Source organism: Vollenhovia emeryi, unplaced genomic scaffold (assembly GCF_000949405.1).
Source record: "Vollenhovia emeryi isolate VEMERY1.0 unplaced genomic scaffold, V.emery_V1.0 DF939122.1, whole genome shotgun sequence".
Lineage (NCBI taxonomy): Eukaryota > Metazoa > Arthropoda > Insecta > Hymenoptera > Formicidae > Vollenhovia > Vollenhovia emeryi.
Window position 1 is genome coordinate 1,631,745 of NW_011967244.1, and position 19,331 is coordinate 1,651,075.

Sequence of the window (19,331 nt, forward strand, 5' to 3'; positions counted from 1 at the left end):
GAGAGAGAGAGAAAGTGGTGGGGGGAATGAGACACGTGGCGATGGAATTTCATTATCTGGCCGAGTTTGAGGAAAGGGTAAGTCGCGCGAGACTGCAGAGGATTACATTTGAACGAGTAAATCTGCCTGACTGAGAGCACAGCGCAGTTATCCCGACACAAAGCGTGCTCGAAAAGCAAATGAGTCGCAGATTAACTCCTACCCCCGAGGCAATCTCCTTTTTACCGTTCGACCTCCTTACGACGTGATAAGGAAGATATTTAAACTACTCGGGTATAAGAAGTCGCGTGGATATGTAAAATTAAAAAACGAATGCTAATCCTGTTAATTTCTTCGGCAAAAAAATTATTATCGATTTAATTTCCCGAGTAATTCATACACTGGCAATGAGTCGCGTTTATTTCGAAGTTTAAACTTTTCTAAATAGTGATTGAACCGTTAACAATGACGTTATATCCGCATTAAAATTCATATAACACTTAATTACCGTAGGCAATTGCGCCGTATGTATCTTTATACAAGGCTCGGTTGAAATAATCCCGTTGTAACGATTATTTACATAACAAATGGCGCAATAAATAGTGCCTCTCGCAATGAAATATTTATGATGAAATACTAGTCGGTCGGGATTACAAACTATTGCGACACTTTCCCGTCGACAGGCACGTCTGCGATGAGAGGAACTGCGAGGTTGTATCTGCGTTTTGGAATCTCTTCATACTTTTCTCCAGAAATATTATGAAATACTTGCATCGGACGTCAAAAATCTCAAAGAATCCAATATCATCTCAGGGTGCTCAAAATTTTTTTCAAAATCTGTACCACTCTATCAGTCGCGTATCAAGGATTTACTAATATTCTGAATATTACGGATATCTCGCGGCTATTTCATAATATAATGCTGGAGTCCCGAACCACCCTGCGCGCCATCCATAAAAGATAAATGTAAATAAGCCATATTTATATTCATAAATCCAACGCGTTCACAGAAAGTACATTTTTACTTGGAAGATGCGTGACACAAGACATCATAAACAGACATTTGCAAATTGTATATAACGAGGAAATATTTGCTGTGTTTAATAATCGCTGATCGTTACGGCGAAAAGTCTGATATGCAAATTCGTTGTACTCTTGTTTAGTATAATTGTTATAAACTATACAAATCAATTTGTATAATAGCAATTAATACCTTCAGCAATTTCGATTATCAAATAATTCGTTGCCGAATATCGAAACAAATGAGACATCATTCTCATAATTTATAATTAATAACGGTGTAATGAGAGAAGTTCGCAGCAAGTTGTATTTGTTTTCTCTTTTTGGAATACGAAGATCTTTCTACAACTTTCCGGTTTTCCAGATTGCGTATTTCAAATTAACTCTGAAGAATTAAAGTTCGATCAAGTCGCGTCCACTCTCCAATTGAAAAAAAAAGGGATAATTGTGACCTAAATTTAAATCATTAGATCCACACGGTGTAAACTGCTTAATTTCAAAAGGTACGACATGAAAAAGTTTACGAGTATTGTTTTATCCCTTTTTGACAAAATATTTTGCGCATAATATGCATGAACCATTATATCTCTCGATATTTATTACAATATCAGGATATTGTTTTCGGACACATAAAAAAACTGAGATTAAATTTATTTATATTTAAAGTTAACTAGTTTTTTCCCCCCAATGCATTCATAAAAGTTCTGTACTCGCGGCGATGTTCGAAAATAGATTACGGACACGTGTGCGACACGGCAATAATCAATAGATTTTATCGTACAGCTGCATCAAGAAACATCATTCAAATTGCTTTTGCAGATTTATTTTTGCTGCTATGTAAAAAAAAAGAGCAGTTCGGTTATCGCTGTTAAATTGGTGAATTGTGGTCATTCGCAATTTACAAATATATAGATATCTCTTCGATCATAGAGCCGCGATATAAAATAAAAAACATATCAGACTAACGCTTTTACGTTTTTTCCTATGTTAGTAGAATTAAACGCGAAATAAATGTACAAAATAGATGATACTAGAGTGAATAAGATTAATAAACTTGAATATAAAAATGGATGCGCTTGACCGTTGCTCTGTGCACTGAAAAGCGTAAGCAAATAAATTTACACATGTGCTATCAGTTATGTTATGTACATATACATACATATTAGAATTAAAAGAACGATCTCTCCATATAAGTTATGAAAATTAAGTAAGTTGAATTCTGAAGCTCTCACATGCAGTTATTTAAGGACAATTAAAGACGCAAGATATGAGACACGATTTAAAAACACAATAAGTGTGCAAGCATTGTTTTACATACCTAGATAATTTGTTTAATGAATGTATTTGTTAAAAACTGCTCAAGTAAAGCGAAGTTAACAAATAGATGAAAGTCATTTTATGGTTTATAAATTTTTATATAAAACACAAGTTTCTGATTATCCGGCGTTCTGTCATTCAACTACAGTTTTAATCAATATCGCGTTCTTAAGATATACTAAAAAAAAAAGTTGAAATCAGAAAACTACGTCAAAGAATAAATACGGCAAATATTTAAAAAATTATACATCCATCCAGCTAAAAAATTAAAGAAATATTTGATACAAAAAATTCGGTGTTGCTAGATCTCGTAATATATTAGGAGTGTGCAAGAATTTTAGTCTTTTTTTAATGTTCGTTTATTTATTATACATACAAGTACTACAAATCAATCTTTGATACACAGTTTCTCTCATTATTTATAATTTTCTGCCACCTTTCTGACGACTTTCGGATTCCGTTACGAAAAAAAGACATCGGTTTGGAGGCAATAAAATCGTCGAGGTATTTTCGAACATCTCAAATGCGTTGTCCAGTTATTATTAACCAAAATAAATAATAATCCTAAAGCGCCAAGTCAAGTGAGTGCACCGCGTGAGGGAGTCCAGTCCACGTTAAAGATGGTTCGCTGAATGTAGTGTCAAATTAAAACTTTTCGTCGCTCATGTTTACTGTTACTTTGTAAGTTATACGCACCATTAAATTATAAAATATAGCGTTTTAGATAATTTGATATCAATCTTACAAATGCGCCAAAAGGCGGGAAATTATTACATTTAGCTCCGCAAACACAGAACATTGCAACGATGTTACAACATTGCCGTAATGTCGCTGCAATGTTCTGTGTTTGCGGAGCTAAATGTAAATTTTTCAATTCGCACTTTATAGTACAATCGCAATATCTCTGCTCGTAGGACACGTATACGAAAAGTAAAAATACTTTTCTTATATAATTCATAGCCAAGCTATCGATTGAGTCTACCTAGAACTTGATCAGTTCCAACCGATACTGAGATCCGGTAATCATAAGATCTCTGAACTTTTCCGTTCGGGTAGACATACACGATCTAATTGCTCGTACACTTGGAGCGAGGAACCACCGTGTCTCTTCATTTAAAAACACATGTATACGTATATGAACGAAAAAAAGTATTGCCAACGAAATATATTTCACTTCAACAGCTTTTTCCTCTCAGTATACCAAGTCTTCTTTACGAGCGTCATATTACGTTTTTTCCTTGGAGCAATATACGAATATACATATATGACTCCATCTCGGATTCCCCCAAACTCCCAAGACGCCACGTGTCATCGCGAAGCTGAAAGGAGCTTGATTCAACCCTTCGATTGGCCGCGGAGTTGGATGCAGAGTAATGCGCGTCTGCGCGACAGATTAATGAAGCAGCACACCGTCATGGTCATGTCGAATGCGAAACGTGAATGCGAGATGAAACGGCGATGTTGGCCGATCTTACACCGTCTAGTTTACCTCGATCGAATCTTGCTCCATTTCGTCTACCCTAGGCGGACATTCGTCGCACATGCACGTGGGCTTTCGGGGGGGTCTCTCGTTGTCAGGTGCGAGGGCACGCCCGGGAACTTGCGGGTCCCGCGAGCGTGTCACGGATGGTCTACGGGATGAGGGTCGCTTGAGTTTCGGGACTTTGACTCTCCGAAGGAGTTTCGGATCCACCTAAATCATGCACGCAGAAACGGAGGAATTTGGCAGGAGAGAATCTTGGCTTACTGTTAATGTTGAAAATTCTCAAACTGCGAAACCGCAAAAGCGACAAATGATACAGAGCCGTTGCTGACGGCAAACGATGGAACACGACGCGGCGCGAGGATGTACGTCTTCCTTTCCCCGTGACGTTGCGTTAATTCGAGCGAACGTTTTTCGGGATAAAAATAGATCTTGTCGTGTTTATAAAAACCAACGTAAAATCGCGGAAAATATTTTCGGCGATAAAAAGTATAATCCATCAGTCTTTATTTCTAATTCAATAATTGATAAAAGAATATTGCTTTTACGTGAGCGAAGCTCTTCTCACCTGGAGTGTGCACCCAAGTAGAACAAGAAGTCATAATGAAGTCAAAATGATTATTATAATGACTGTTAAAAGTTACATTTTGTTTGCCCACAACGAAAAATTGATCCAATAATGATTTTGAATTTTAGAAATGCTTCTAGACATAGTTTGGCATACGATAATTTCGACTTGGAGTATTTTCAATACTCAGATAATTGTATGTTATAGAACTTAAATATGATAATAATAAATAGTAATGAATACAAAAATGTTTCTGGTTTTACAAAAGTGATATTAAGATATGAATATAATTTGTGTGGTAAAGTGTAATATTCAATAAAATCTGTATTCTTAAACTTTTATTTTGTATCTTCTGAATAGAAAGTCAATACTTTCGAAGTCAAATATTTTCACGAACTCGTAAAATCTAATAATATTTGCAAGATTTCAATCCTTTTGTATGCACGAGCGACTTGGGTTCTCTCGGCGAAAGTCGCCAAAAAGTCAAAGTATGGTCATAGAAAAGTCCAATTATGTTTCGTTGAAAGTGTTAAATAATATCGTTTTGACTTTCTAGAAATGATTTTGATAATTTTTAAATGACTCTTCGTTCTTGCTTGGGCAGCTTTCGTTATACTTACTGAAAAATTTTACTGCTGAGTTATTTGTTGTCATTTGTCGGGCGTTAGTAGTTCGCAGTTTGTTTTAATAGAAATGCAATCGTGTATTTTCAAATTAACACGGTTTATGGGTCGCGTCGTAAATTGCACATAAACCACTTCGAGCCATTACCACTTGAGTTGTTCTGCGAGTTCTAATTTTTCAAAACCGTTGCTGCTTCAATTAAACATTACTTGCACTTTCGAGCGAGAATAATTAATGTTGCATTACATTCGAAACAGTTCGTTGGGTAATCGGGGACGCACTTGTTGGCAGATAGAAGGAAACTGCGGTTGATACATCTTAAGATGATTTTTCAGTCATCTTTTTTCCTTACACAGTCAAATGTAGTTTTTGCGCTTGTAAAGCTTTTTGTTGGCTTTTATGCACAAAATAATATCAGGATAAGTTGCGCTGCACTTTTGGCACCTATTATTTTGCTCCTAGAACTGTCAATTCGTAAAAACATTTGTGTAATATACAATTTATGTGGCTTTTATGTACGAACCGACAGTGTTCCATTATTCGGACTAAATCAGAGAACAGCATGGTATCATTAAGTTGAAAACATCTATTCAATCGAATAAGTTGTAGATTAGAACTATAACTTATTCAAGAGAATTCTTGTTAAGCTCCTAAACTTAATTTCAATGATACCATACTGTTCTTTGACTTAATTTGAATAGTGGAACACTGTCGGTCTGTAAACAAAAGTCACATAATTTGTATATTACACAAATGTGTTCATGAATTGACAGTTCTAGGAGCAAAAGGTGCTAAAAGTGCAGAATCACTCCAGCATCCCCTTAAGTATGAAAATTTTCTGCTATGTGTTCCGCAACGTATCCTGGTATTATTTCGTGCACAAAAGCTAATAAAAAGATTTATAAGCGCAAAAACTATTATACATACTCGTATATTTGACCGTGTAGGTAAAAAAGATGGCTGAGAGATCCTCTGCGAAAAACACTGCTCGTGTTCTATAAAGATGCGCATACCTTCAGTAAGTTAACCAACTAACAGTTGCATAACATGAATATCATAATTTCCTACTCAACAATGCAACTGTTATATACATACAACGCATATTATATTATTATTTATATTGTTGAGTGGAAAATTGTAACATTGATATTATGTAACTGTTAGTTGGTATTTACTGGGTAATATTTCCTGAAGTGACACGGAGGGTCTAGGGGGATGCGTTTTGGAGGATCGATAGGGGCGCATTTCGTAACTCTCCCCGGATGGCCTTGGTTCTCGACAACAATGTGTCAGCGAGAACGCCACGGGCGATATAACGAGCCACGACATACCTCACGCTGGTGCTTCTGGTCTGGCTGAGGCTTGCGTTCCTCGTCACAGATGCCCGGTAGCCTCTCCTAGGGCAGCAAATCCACCACCCGCCGCAGGCGGCCGACAGGAAGTTCTCCCTGAAGTGCTTCGACATAAACCCGTAAATTATCGGGTTTATACAGCTGCAATGCCGATATTGGATTAAAGGCGCGACCGTATCGAAAGTCGCGTTAATCGCCGGATCAGCCAAAATTGCGGAGACCACGTGACCGCCTGTAAACCCGCAACTGTAGCCGCGCGCGCACATGGTTGCATCGGAACGCGAAACGAAATCCGCGGTTTAAATCTGGAATGCGTAAACGCGATACAATTTCGGTAGCTGATGGCCGAAATTTCGGATGCAAATCCCATCGAGTGCTCAGATGGCACCAGCCAACTTTTTCAACGTGAAAGTGAACGGGAAAGGTACGGTGGATATTCCGTGAGGGAAGAGCAGCTAGAACATGGCCGCTATCTTTCAAATTTTATATTAATATTTAATTTTATTGATATAATACTGATAATATCTATTTACTAATTAAACACATTGCGGGATCGCGTGTCTGCGTCTTTGGATCCCCTGGAGATTAAGATGGCTTAAATATACACCAAGCCTTGGATAGCTAAGGTACCTTGGAGTTACTAATCCCGTACTCGCATATACATGATGTACACATATCTTGACACTGTGTAATACGATGCAATTAATAATCGAGTTACTGACTGGTTAAGGTGTGGATCCTCCGAAAGTACACAACCGAAAAGTATCGCAATATTCGGTACATTTCACAAACAGTAAATTCTGAAGTATGTATTTATTATATTATTGATCTATGCATTCGAAACGATACTCGAAATAAATACTTGTGATTTATGTATTGTTCTATTCGAAATCAATCTCAATGAAAAAATGGCCAGTAAATCACGTTCATATTATAACATTCTCGAAAACGTTAAAACACAATGGGGAATGTGTCCGAATTTAAGTATAAATATGCTAAGTTATAAAAAAATAATTATCGCCTGCACAAATGATATCAATAATGATTTATAGTGTCGCTCCGATTTCTACAGCGACTAAATCAAACAAAGTGCTGCGCTTCGATAAACGGTTATTGTTTTCCTACGTTAAACGAGTGTTAAGCGTGGGAGTTAAGTAGATTAAGAATTGCTAATCGCAATAATCGTCTTCCGAAGAGCGATGTGACGATACCAGCGACGTCGCCACTTTGCACCACAATACTTGTACCTGAGATGTCGATGTGAAAATAATAGCACGCAACTCCATTAAGAAACAAAAACCGATTATTGAAAATAAAATATTAAATCAGTGAGATAATATAAGATAATAAATTTTATATATAGTAGCTTTCCTCCATGTAAAAATTAATTGGATAAATTTAATTAGATTAACTAGATAATTTATCACGCACTTAGAGAACAAAACCGTGCAGATGCAATTGAAAAAATCAGCTTTATCATAACAATTATATCAATATACACATAAATAATAAGTATATTAATAAAAAATTAGTAATAATAAATACATTAATAAAATATATTATCGTTTAAGAATTCATAATAATAATTTTCGATTTGTTCAGAGCAAATCGCAAGAAATATATTTTAATATATGCAGATTAGTGAAAGCAAATTCGAATATGGAAATGCGATCGTAAAAGTTGTCCAGTTATAAGCGATTAAAATTGGAAACGCATACTTACAATTAGTTCTATAGCAGTGCATGTACCAATCTATCACTTGTTATTGGTTTTCACGATTAAGTAAGATTGATTTCTACTGCTCAATTAATTTTATCGTTCAACTTCTCTTATCTGCAAACATCACACAAGTCATAACCGATATTGCGCCAAATATTGTAAACGCATATTAATATCATAAATAATAAAAAGTTGTAACTAATAATAAAAATAATCGACAACCGCTATTGACTTTAATTGATGTCTTTTTTCTAAGTGCGCCGATAAATTCACAATTTCATTGAAATAAATCACGAACAAATAATAAAAAGTAAATTATCTTCCTCCTCTCTTCCGCAATGTCATTTATATTTAATTCAACTCGATTATCAAATCTATATGAAGTGTTTTTACTCTTGTAAGATAATATCAAGTACTTGTAACAATTTAGTGATCAGAAGATAGTAATGTTAGAATTATGAAACACGAGCGATAAGTTTACTACTGAATAATTGAGAGCAAACTCGCGTATTTGTATGTCACGTTTCTCGAGGTTAATGTAGAGATTTTCGTGAAACTTTAGACATTTGCGGCGAAGGAAGGAGACTTGAGCCGGATTTAAGGATGAGGGACCGGCGTTTCGAGATTTGCATGAAATAGAAGCAAAATTTATTTATAACTATTAAGAGGCTTAACCGCTTGTAGTGAACTTATTACACGGTCAGTTCTTGCTATTATGGACTTCCAGACTGTCCCACACAGATGCACACATGAAGACGCCTGTCTACATCTATAAAACCGCCGTCGGAGGCAACTCAAACTTAGAGAAACTTACCAAACTCTCTGTTGCCAGAGGTTTCCCCCTGTTCGATAAAGAAAGTTAGGAGCTACTTTAAAATTTGAGAGGGTATACACTTCGTCAAACTAGTAACAGTTATAACCAAATAAAGAATAATAGGACGCTTCTGTAAAAACGAGCTTTCAAGAGGAAATTTTAAAAAAGAACCTTGTACAAATAAAGGAAAGTCCCCTATTATAAGATAGGCTACTAATGTGAGATAGCGGAGTTTCTGCTAAATTAACAGGCATCATCTGTTGATTTCACCGTGAATTTATTGCGCTTGAAATCTTGTTTAGTGGAAAATCGATTGTTAGATCATGTAATCGTTGCGAAAAAAAATTTGTGATTGACAACTAAAGTTTCATCAAGACCTTTTTAAGATAAAACTCAAATACAAACGAGAACGCCAAATCATACTTAGGTCCGGGCAAGCTGGAGCTTAATAATTTTTTAATTGGAAAATACGAAATATGAATTCACATATTAAATTAAAAAATTTGGATATTTGGGCATTTCCTTTAGTCTACCGCATTTCTTTCCGATCGCACATTCTTTTCTTAGTGACGATTTAATTAAAAGCCATCAGCAGTTTTAATTATATCTATATGGCAAGATATAACCTTTCAGTGTTATCGATCTCAGTAATTAAATTCTACATTAATTACATCTGTTAATGAAAACTCAATTTAAAATTTATATTAAAAAATTTAGATATATTAAAGAGATAACGAAGCTGTGTAAATTCATTTACACTTTCGAGTTTTAGTTCTTTAATACTAGAGGTTTCTTTGAAAAAAAGCGATGTGCTCTAGAAATTTGTCGTTGCCAAGAATTTTACACTAAATTTATCAAAGAAACAGACTTTTCAAAGAAGTTCACCGGAAAAGCAGCAGAACGAATCTCACGCGTGTATGTGTGTGTGTGCGCGCGCGCGCGAAAGGTTAAATTAAATTAAAAGCGTAAAATGGAATTACTCGGAAAAAAAGCGAGTCTCACTCAGAGGTGAGGAATATCAACTTTTCGAGAGAAAGGCAAAGGTAAAATAAATTTATTTTTAAAAGGCGATGGACGAAACTGCACGAAGCGGAGAATGCAATGTTTTCCCGCAACGACCCGAATCACTTCAATAGTATGCAATTTATCTATTGCATCTGACGCTGTTGCCTGGCAGCATCACGACTTGTTAAGCTAATCAAAGGTCGTTATCAAAATGACACACAGCGTATTCGCAGAGGTGGCTATTAAAGTTATCATTCTATATCGTAAAAAGCGAGCGACACGGCAGGGAGAGAGAAAGAGGGACACGCATTCGGCGAAAATAATGTCGCACGTGTCATCGCGTCGTCGCGATTCAATACGCAGGTGATTTCAAAATCCGCATTTCAGTCGCGAAAACACATCACACCTACGCGACATAATTCTCGGAATATAACAAAACGTATATAAAATGTATCAATTGTAAATTCGATGTTTAATGTTTTCGATAAATCAATATAATTCGCGCGCAACCGCGCGAAATTTGCTCGTATTTAACACGATCGTTCATTGCATATGTATACGCAAAGTATTTTTGTCGCGTGTAAACCGCGAGCAAACTTCGTGAGTTGCTACAAATTGTAGGTACTTATTCATCGAACAAATCAAATATCAATTCTACAGTTTAAGTGTTTTTTTCCGCGCAATCCAAATTAGCGTCTTTGATACCAGCATCTTTCTGCAAAAATATTCACAGAGTCCCTCCGTTGCAATAACGACAATTAAATCTGTTTCGAGGAATGCAATTGTATACATAACGTACAATTCAGTGAGAGAAAAGTTATAAATATGGAATAGCGGTGCACATCGAGAACAGTAAGGTTTTCAACTTTGCAGATGTTGCACTCGACGACCACTTTGCGAATTGATAAATGACACTGTCTGCGTATGACTCTATGTTTGATTAATTCAGCTGCGAAGCTGTTTTCCATTTTCTACATCCGTTTTATTGTTTTTACTTATATACATATATATATATGTATTCAGTAATTCTCGTTTATTAATTTTAAACCAATGCTGAAAAAACATATATACAGAACAACATATACAAATACTTTTAGAATATTAATCGAGCTCAAATCGTAAAAATGTAAATAAAGCCATTTCCAATTTTTCAATTCTTACAAAATTTTAATTTCTAATTGGCACTGCACATTTCTATCTCAAGACAAAAAGGAAAACGTAGAAAAGTATATGGTAAAAACTACACGTCGATAAACGAAAATTGACGCAGCCACAATTTGCATAAGATTTCACACTTGGCCCGTCTAAATGCATGAATGTTTTAATTGAGAAATAAATGGACGTTTGAAATTGATGCCTCTACTAGTTTACGATGCAACCACGTACGGATTCTGTGCGATCTGTCCGGCGGAACAAAAGCACACGCGGCTGTCGCGACTGACCAGCAAGCTGGTTTTTCCACTTGCAACGCGAGCTCGCAAACGACTCCCCGGAGGCGGTGACACTCGCACGTAAAAGACGGAATGTGCGAGATCAGTTTTAAATGGACGATTCCCCGGCACTTAATCTCCTCAAGTCGCACCCGAGGCGTACCTGTTAAAATAAGCCATCAGCTGGAACGCGGTGTTGAGATGCTTGTGCCACCCACCCTTGACTCGCGGCAGATAGCCGTAAGCGGTCAGCACGTTGTCGACGAGTATCGGGGCCCAACAAATGGCGAACAGCATCACGACCAACACCAGCATCTTCACCACCTGTTGGCAACCATTCGGATCTGATTAGAACCGTTTTCTAACTGATTTACAAAAGCCACGATAGAGCCACATAGAACGTCCCAATATACTAGACATGGCTCGAGTTTACTGAACAACGTGGGCGGTCTGCCTCAGAGCTCTGGGTGTATTTTCAATCAACCTTACCGATGTAATCTCGACTGGAATTTATGGTCTTTAAGAGGAACCCTCAGTCATCTTTTTTACCGACACAATCAAATATAAGTTTTGCGCTTGTAAATCTTTTTATTGACTTTTATGCACAGAATAATACCGGGATAAGTTGCGGAACGCATAGCAGAACGTTTTCACACTTAAAACACTCAGTTCAGAAGTCTAATAAAAAAAAATTGGTATTTGAAATTTTCGAATTATTATTCGTGTTTAATTTGAAGCTGGCTTTATAAAATGCTAAATTCCTCCACACGATTGAAGTACGCATAAAAACAAAGCCGAGGGTACTCGACTTTATATGAAAAACGGAGAGAAATTAAAATATCACTTTATAAGTGATTGTGGTAAGGTTATAGGTGACAGCTTCCTATGGTAAACTTTTTAATTTCTCTTCGCTTTTTATATAAAGTCAAGTACCTCTCGCTTTGTTTTTATGCGTATTTTAATCGTGTGGAAGAATTTTGTAATTTCATTAAGCTAATTTTAACAAGAATAACAAATTGAAAATTTCAAATGTCAATTTTTTTACTGAACTGAGCGTTTTAAGTATAAAAATGTTCTACTATGCGGTCCGCAACTTAGCCTGGTGTTATTTTGCGCGAAGAAGCCAATAAAAAGATTTACAAGCGCAAAAACTATGTATATGACTGTGTCGGTAAAAAAAGATGGCTGGATCCTCTTAAACGCGCCTACGGTTTTATTAGACACGTGCATTTTCTAAAATTGAAATATTGATCGTCGATATTCCGAAAATTTATGCATTCTTCTGACGACTCGGAACGAGCGTTTCGCAGTTATAAAAAAAAAATAGCAAAAAGTTCCTTCACATGTAAACGAAATAATCATTCAGGGATTAAAATTAATTACCGAAAATTTCGAAGTGATCTTATAAAATAGCTATTCGCCTCGCGAAATGTCGAAATTGTATTCTTCCCGAGAAGAGATTAATTAAAACAGACCTGCTTCATGGTCCGTGACTCTTCGTCTTTCTCGTCCCGACGCGATTTGCGTTCATTCCCGTCCTGTCGCTGTGTCATGGGAATAGATTCTGTATCTGCGCTGTTTGGATTTAATCTGGAACAGATTAAAACTTGCGCTCTGATTATCCGCACGAGGATCCCGTGCCCCGTCGCACGCCAATTTCGTCCGCAGCATGCTACCGGGAACGAATGGACAAAAACTAAATAGGCTATTCGCAAACCAAGCTGCAAGAAGACAAACAAATAACAAAATTCAATACGTAACATTAAACTTACTTTCAATATTTTAATGACGTTAATTTAGCCACGATTAAATAGACTCCATTAATCTTCTTCCAATTAATATCTTCAACAGGCGATTTGTTTCTGCAGAAACTTTCGTTACATTTTTCTTCGTCTTTAACGTTAAATTCTATTTTCATATCCAGAGACTCGAGAGGGATATGAAATCACTTATGAGAAGAAGCACTAAATTTTTTACCGAGCGCCTCGTGCATGCGAGCCCATTTTCATCTTGGTAAGATATTGCATGCGTTAACTACATTACGACTCTACTCCACGGATCTCCTTTGATCTTTCATACGCGACAGTAATTTTATCTCGGGGAATTTCTCCGAATTGACCGACGTATTAAGGCCGAGAATAAATTCTAAAGTAGCGAAAATTCTTCAGTCGCGATCTTTCCACGCGCGATCGGAAATGTTACTTCCATAGCGGTTACTCGCTGTATACATAATATTTCAAGTGCGATGGCAATCGATATCACGAGGACGTATTTTCCTATGAAACCGATTCTCCGAAGGAATCTTCGCACCGCCTCGAGCGGTAGAGAAATATATTCGTCTAAGTAATTGAAATCGATCTTGTTTCTTAACTAGATGCGGATGATCTCGAACTTTTCTTCGAGGAAACGTACTTACTGCGCTCGCGTCTAACTTTTGTTCAGCTTAAACTCGAAAGATCGCCCTCTGAGAGGTCTCAAAATAAATTATTTTCGGAAGCGAAATCCAGAGAGTATTTTGCAGAGTATTACACAATCAGAAAGAGGTAACGTCTTCACGGACGGGCGACTTGAACTCGTTAGACGCAGCTTAAACCTTTCTCGAAATAAGTCCTCCGCTTATCAGCGAAGTATACTCGAACATTTCTCGAGATCTTCTCGGATATATCAAGCGGCAGCTTGTAAGGCTCGCGTTCTCGATGTTTCACGGGATGCAGGAGACGGCGAATCGAATCAAGTCGAGTCATAAAGTGCAAATGCATTCGCCATTACGTTTGCCCCATCGCCCTCGATCTATTTCAAGCGGACCGCCCGTGGGTTACACACTTTCCAAAGAAACGCTATGAAACGATGCGACCACGTCCATTACCAGAGAAGTTTGCATCTCGCCAAGAGTCACATATCGCTGGGCTCGTAAACATTACACGGACATATGTAATAACAAACGACGAGAAGTAAAGTTTTGAAAAACAAAAATTCTTCTACGACACAATCTCTGAAACCTAATCTATCTACAATATGCTCTTTGCGTTTAGAAACATTTTATTTTGTAGTCAATAAATACGTTTAAAAAATTTGCGCAAGGGAATAAATTGTACAGGTGTCATACGTACATTGTCGATTGTACAATTCTTTTAAGCGTTTTCATTTGTTTGTATAGAATATAATGTTTCTAGATGCAGAGAGCACATTGTAGATTAGACTTAAGTAAAAAAAAGACTTGTTTGCTTTTAACTGTTGAATACTTTCTTTGTATGAAATCTACTACGTTTCTATAATTATTAATCGAGAAGTTATTTCAAAACTGCTTGTCGTACTATATACTTTCCACCTCGCTGTATCCCAAGCAGAACAAAAGGTTATGATGTAGTTAAAATGACATCATAAGTCATATTTTGATCATAACAAATGGAATTATGTTTTTCTGAAATTTAGAGATGCTATTTGATCTGGATGACAATCAGATTGTTTCTGATACTCATAATTGTGAGTTGGGATCTAAATACGATAATTAATAATTAATGGATACGAAGTTCTTTGTAACAAAAATGATTTTATTATTATAAGAATCTGATTCTCATACGATAGAGCGCAATATTCAATATTTTATACGAGTTGTATTATTGAGCTTTTATTTTGCATCTTGCGAGTGGAAAATCAGGATATGAGTATGCTTTAAAAAACCAACTATCTTCACAAATTTGTAAAATGTACACGAAGAGAACTTTCGTCTCTTGCAATTTACCCTGAAAATCATGTAATCTTGGGACAACGTGGCATTTTGAAGTACTTTACGAGACTTTTTTAAAATATTACCATACGTTTTAGTAGCAACTATGCTTAGTACACATTTTACTATAGAACGCAAATCACTTGTGCTTGCGAGATGATTGCAATCTCTCTCGGCAAAGGTAATCGAAAAACCAAAATATCACGAAAGAGTCAAATTATGTTTCATTGAAGTGTTAAATGTGATATCGTCTCAACTTTCTGGAAATGATTACACGAGGGGGAAACCGCTGAGGGCATTGTAGCGTACATACAGATTTGCGGAATTACTGGGCATTACTAGGCACTACTAGGCATCTTTGAGGCATTAGTTTGGGCGTTAGGCCTTGCTGGGGCATTATAAAGATAAAATAAGATAAAGTAATGCCTACTGGGCATTAGTGGGCATTGGAGTACAAGATTTTGATCGGCGGTTTCTCCCTCGTGATTAGATTTTTATGTCACCTTGACTCGTAATGACTTTATTCCGCTTGGGATATTTCCATTGTACCCTTTAATTATATCGATTACGTAACTACACGTCTAATTGTAGTACGTTTTTTATTCTGAGATTTAGGATTTATTTCAGAGTAGTATAAACTCGACAGCAAGCCCGCGGCCTGCATTGCTCGCAACTGTACGAACGGATGAGACTCAAATCTCGATGAGGTTCGAACGAATCTCTCTCACGATATTACGTTATTGCGACGGGCGCGCGGAAAACGCGTTATAAATGGAAACGCGATCTTCTTCATCGTATTAACGTCGGCCGACCCCGATATGAATTCCCGCGGGCATCCGAAAATCCGGCTATTCAATTGCAGTTTATATTAGATCGCTGGTCGCGTCGGAGCGCCCGTCAAATGGCAAAAGAATTGGCGCGCTCCTCTTCCCGCCTGGCTACGACGCGTGATTGACGTCCGCGACGAGGTAATCGACGTTTCATACGGCCAGGCGAGGAACACGTTTTTCGATTGCTGTTACTGCGGGAAAGGCAAATAGCAGTTTATGCGTCCATTTATGGATTAACGTGCCCACGTCCACGCGCGGTAGGCGGTTGTCGCACATAAATTAGTGCAATCGGATTCGCATCGATTATTGCACACGGTAGACTAAGCAGTGGGGAATTCAAGCGTTTAAATTTCCATACGCGCGCTCGTTGTATATTTCGCGAGATATTGCCGCTATAGTGAAATTCAATGGTACACTCCCACTATCCGTTTATAATAAGCCGTCGATTGTAATTGGAACGATCTTATCGCTTCTAATGGGACAGCTCTGCAAACGCATAAAATCGCGGTTCTATCAATTTCCAAAGATTAGTCCTTCTCGGGATAAGTCATCATCGTTTTCTCAATACGACATCAGTTTATACAGGTTGATTCAACATAAGTATAGGGTCCTTGAAATTCCCGATTAAATTCTAAGACGACTTTTTCCTTTACCAAAATTTTCTCCAAAGCGTTATAGTTTTTAAATTATAAAAAAAAATGGTTAACGAATAACGGGCCGAGTACGAGAGGCAAACAGGAGCGGCACACAATTGGGAGCAATGAGGTCGAACTAAGGTCTTTGTGTCGGAGAAAATATATTGAATTTTTCACTTTAGATGAGCCTGAAGAAAGTCGCTCTTTCCTTTTGGTAGTAAAGAGACAAATGCGAGTGTAATCGACAGAAGTTCGGTAGATCCTCTTCGGCCTAAGAGGTTCCAAAGAAATATTTTATTACATTCTCTTTGAGGGTTAGACTAAGATTAAACACAATTGTTTTACTCATCTTTGAACCTCAAATTGGAGTTTCAAACCGACTCCGAGGTCCAAACGAAGACAGAATAGAGTAATCGGGGCCCATTCCGGAACCAAATACTCGACTCGGGATGTCAGCTACTGTTGGAAAACTTGTTTCCTCGTTAACAATGCGTCGGTAAAAATTGTTGTGTTAAACATTTAACATATTCGCACGTTAATTTAACAAACTGTTGTCGCGTTAATTCAACTCAAGTGGTAAACTATTAAAACATCTGCAAAAGAGTATAGAAATTCACAGGCCAGAGAGAAAACGGAAAGGGAGATCTCGGACTTACGCGTGTCGCGACGTCATGTGGTACCGGCGCTTCATAACGCGCCAGATCTCCCAGCAGATGCTCGTATAGCAGAAGGCCATGATGATGAGCGGCAGCACGAGGACCACGACCAGCATGTAGACCTCGTGGGCCCGCCACAAAAGTCCGGCCTCGGAGTCGCGGACACACCAATAGGCGATCCACCTCAGCCCGACCTTCTTGTGTGTCTGAAAGAAAGAGTGCGAATAAATACGAAGTAATAAAGGAGTAAGAGTCCAGACGGGATGTTAGTGTCTAAACAATTTTAGTTTGAAGTCTATTGCGAAAAATAATACCTCGGCCAGGTATTACTTTTCGCAGTAGACTTAAAATTAAAATTATTTAGACACTAACGTCCTGTCCTGGCTCTTACTCCTTCATCACTGCGAATTTGTGTTTCCACATTAGAGCCTTATGAATTTTATCAAGTGCGAATAAAGCCTAATCTACAGTGTGCTCTCCGCGTCTAGAGACATTCTATTTTGCAGTGAATAAATTTGCGCAAGTAGATAAATATTGTGCACTACGCAATCGTAATTGTCGACACATTTTTTAAGCGTTTCGAATTGTTTACATAAAATAGAATGTTTCTAGAGAGCACATTGTAGATTAGGTTTGAGGGACAGGAAGGACGCGTGCCGCTCCTCGAGCGTATCCTGGGATGTAGCAAGGCATGCGACACGCTTTTCCGCCACGTTTATTAAGCCGTTAGACGGGCATTTACATATGCTGGAGCGATAAGATCCCACCGGCATATGAAAGCTTTTTATTGCTCCCCCTCGCCGTTTACTTCATGGCCTCGTAAAAAGGATCCGACGTTCGCCCTCACGCTTTATTAATCCTTCACAACGTGACTCTCTTTCGGGCCGGAGAAAGGCTCTTATGCATTAAACATGTCGCGAAGAGCGTAATGGGTATTTTCCAAACGATTTAAAATATGGAGGAAATCGTCAGAGTTTCATTTTACTCTATTCTCACGAAAGAATTCCAGAAGATGACAAGTCTAATGGAAGCTAAGTAAAGGGATCTTGGTTTTCACACAAGGAACTTTAAACGCCATTATTATCACTGATCTTTTATAATAACTCAGACAAAATATACAATGATCTGTTATCTAAACAATTATCTCTTGATGAGAAGCTCATAGGAAAACCGTGGTAAAAGAGATCTCCATTAACGTTGCATATTTGTATATCTCGAATACGAGAAATTAAAACTGTCACGTCTGGCGAGATTACATTTGAAGTATATACATTTGTAGTACAGTGTGCGTTATCCATTATTTCTCTTTATGAGCGTAATTCGGTGAAACTTTGCGGATAATAAGAAACTATTTTCATTTCGGACAAATCGCGTGTTCTCTCTCCGGCCGCGTTTCACTCTCAACTTTTTCACAACTTTTATGCCAGGCCTGCGCAAAAATTTCATCTTCCTAAATTCTTTATTTGCTTTCTCGCGAGAATAAGAGTCTCTCGTACGGGAGGTTTGTTCATCGACGAACTTCATCTCGAGAACGTTAGATGCCCTTGTGGAAAATTGATTTCACGTCCCCGATTTGCGTCACGATTACAGTCGGTTTATCTCCGCTCGTCACCGTAGGATTATTGAGACATGTAATATTCGAATAAAGAAAAGTTGCCGCAATAATAATAAATTGCAATACAATCCTTCGTATACACATAGCCGGCATTTCTCATCGTAAGTGAAGTAAAGACGGAGTCAGCTTCTATATAGCGCAAAAGGGTATCTTTCATCCGAACGACAAAAAGTATATCAAACAAAACAATTTTTATCCCGGATTTTTATAAACTAGATTTTCGTAAACTGTAACATCGTTCGATCGTACAAATGAAAAACTCTTCTGAAAAAAAAACATTTTTAACTCGTTGAAAGAGCTTGAAATTTTTTGTGTCACGTTCGTATCCTACACAGAGAAAATTTTCTCTTAAAACTCACCCTGAAAATCGCGTAATCGTGGAACAACGTGGCATTTTGAAGAACTTTACGAGTTTTACTAGTAAAATGTATGGTAAAATTTCAAGACGCTCTCATAAGATTCTTCGAAATGCCCCGTTGTCCCACGATCGCATGATTTTCAAGATAAATTTTCAGAGAAAGTTCTCTCCGTGTACATTTAACGTCAACCCGCGTGAG

The 19,331-nt window shown here is 37.5% G+C and overlaps 1 protein-coding gene across 8 annotated transcripts in view; it reads right to left on the reverse strand.

Moving 5' to 3' along the window:
• LOC105569900 (pyroglutamylated RFamide peptide receptor-like) overlaps positions 1-19,331 on the reverse strand; it is a 102,267-nt gene that overhangs the window by 1,332 nt on the left and 81,604 nt on the right. For 5 of the 8 annotated variants that reach the window (XR_001009549.1, XR_001009546.1, XR_001009548.1 and 2 more), the window contains 5 exons: positions 17,160-17,365; positions 12,787-12,901; positions 11,475-11,635; positions 6,323-6,484; positions 3,806-4,009 (listed from right to left, as the gene is read on the reverse strand). Coding sequence is in view for 3 of the 8 variants with exons in the window: in XM_012026731.1 (XP_011882121.1) it covers positions 6,323-6,484; positions 11,475-11,635; positions 12,787-12,901; positions 17,160-17,365 (644 nt within the window). In the remaining 5 variants the exon portion in view is untranslated. Of the gene's footprint in view, positions 1-3,805; positions 4,010-6,322; positions 6,485-11,474; positions 11,636-12,786; positions 12,902-17,159; positions 17,366-19,331 lie in introns of those variants that run through there. The other 3 variants (XM_012026733.1, XM_012026732.1, XM_012026731.1) reach the window with 3 other exon arrangements.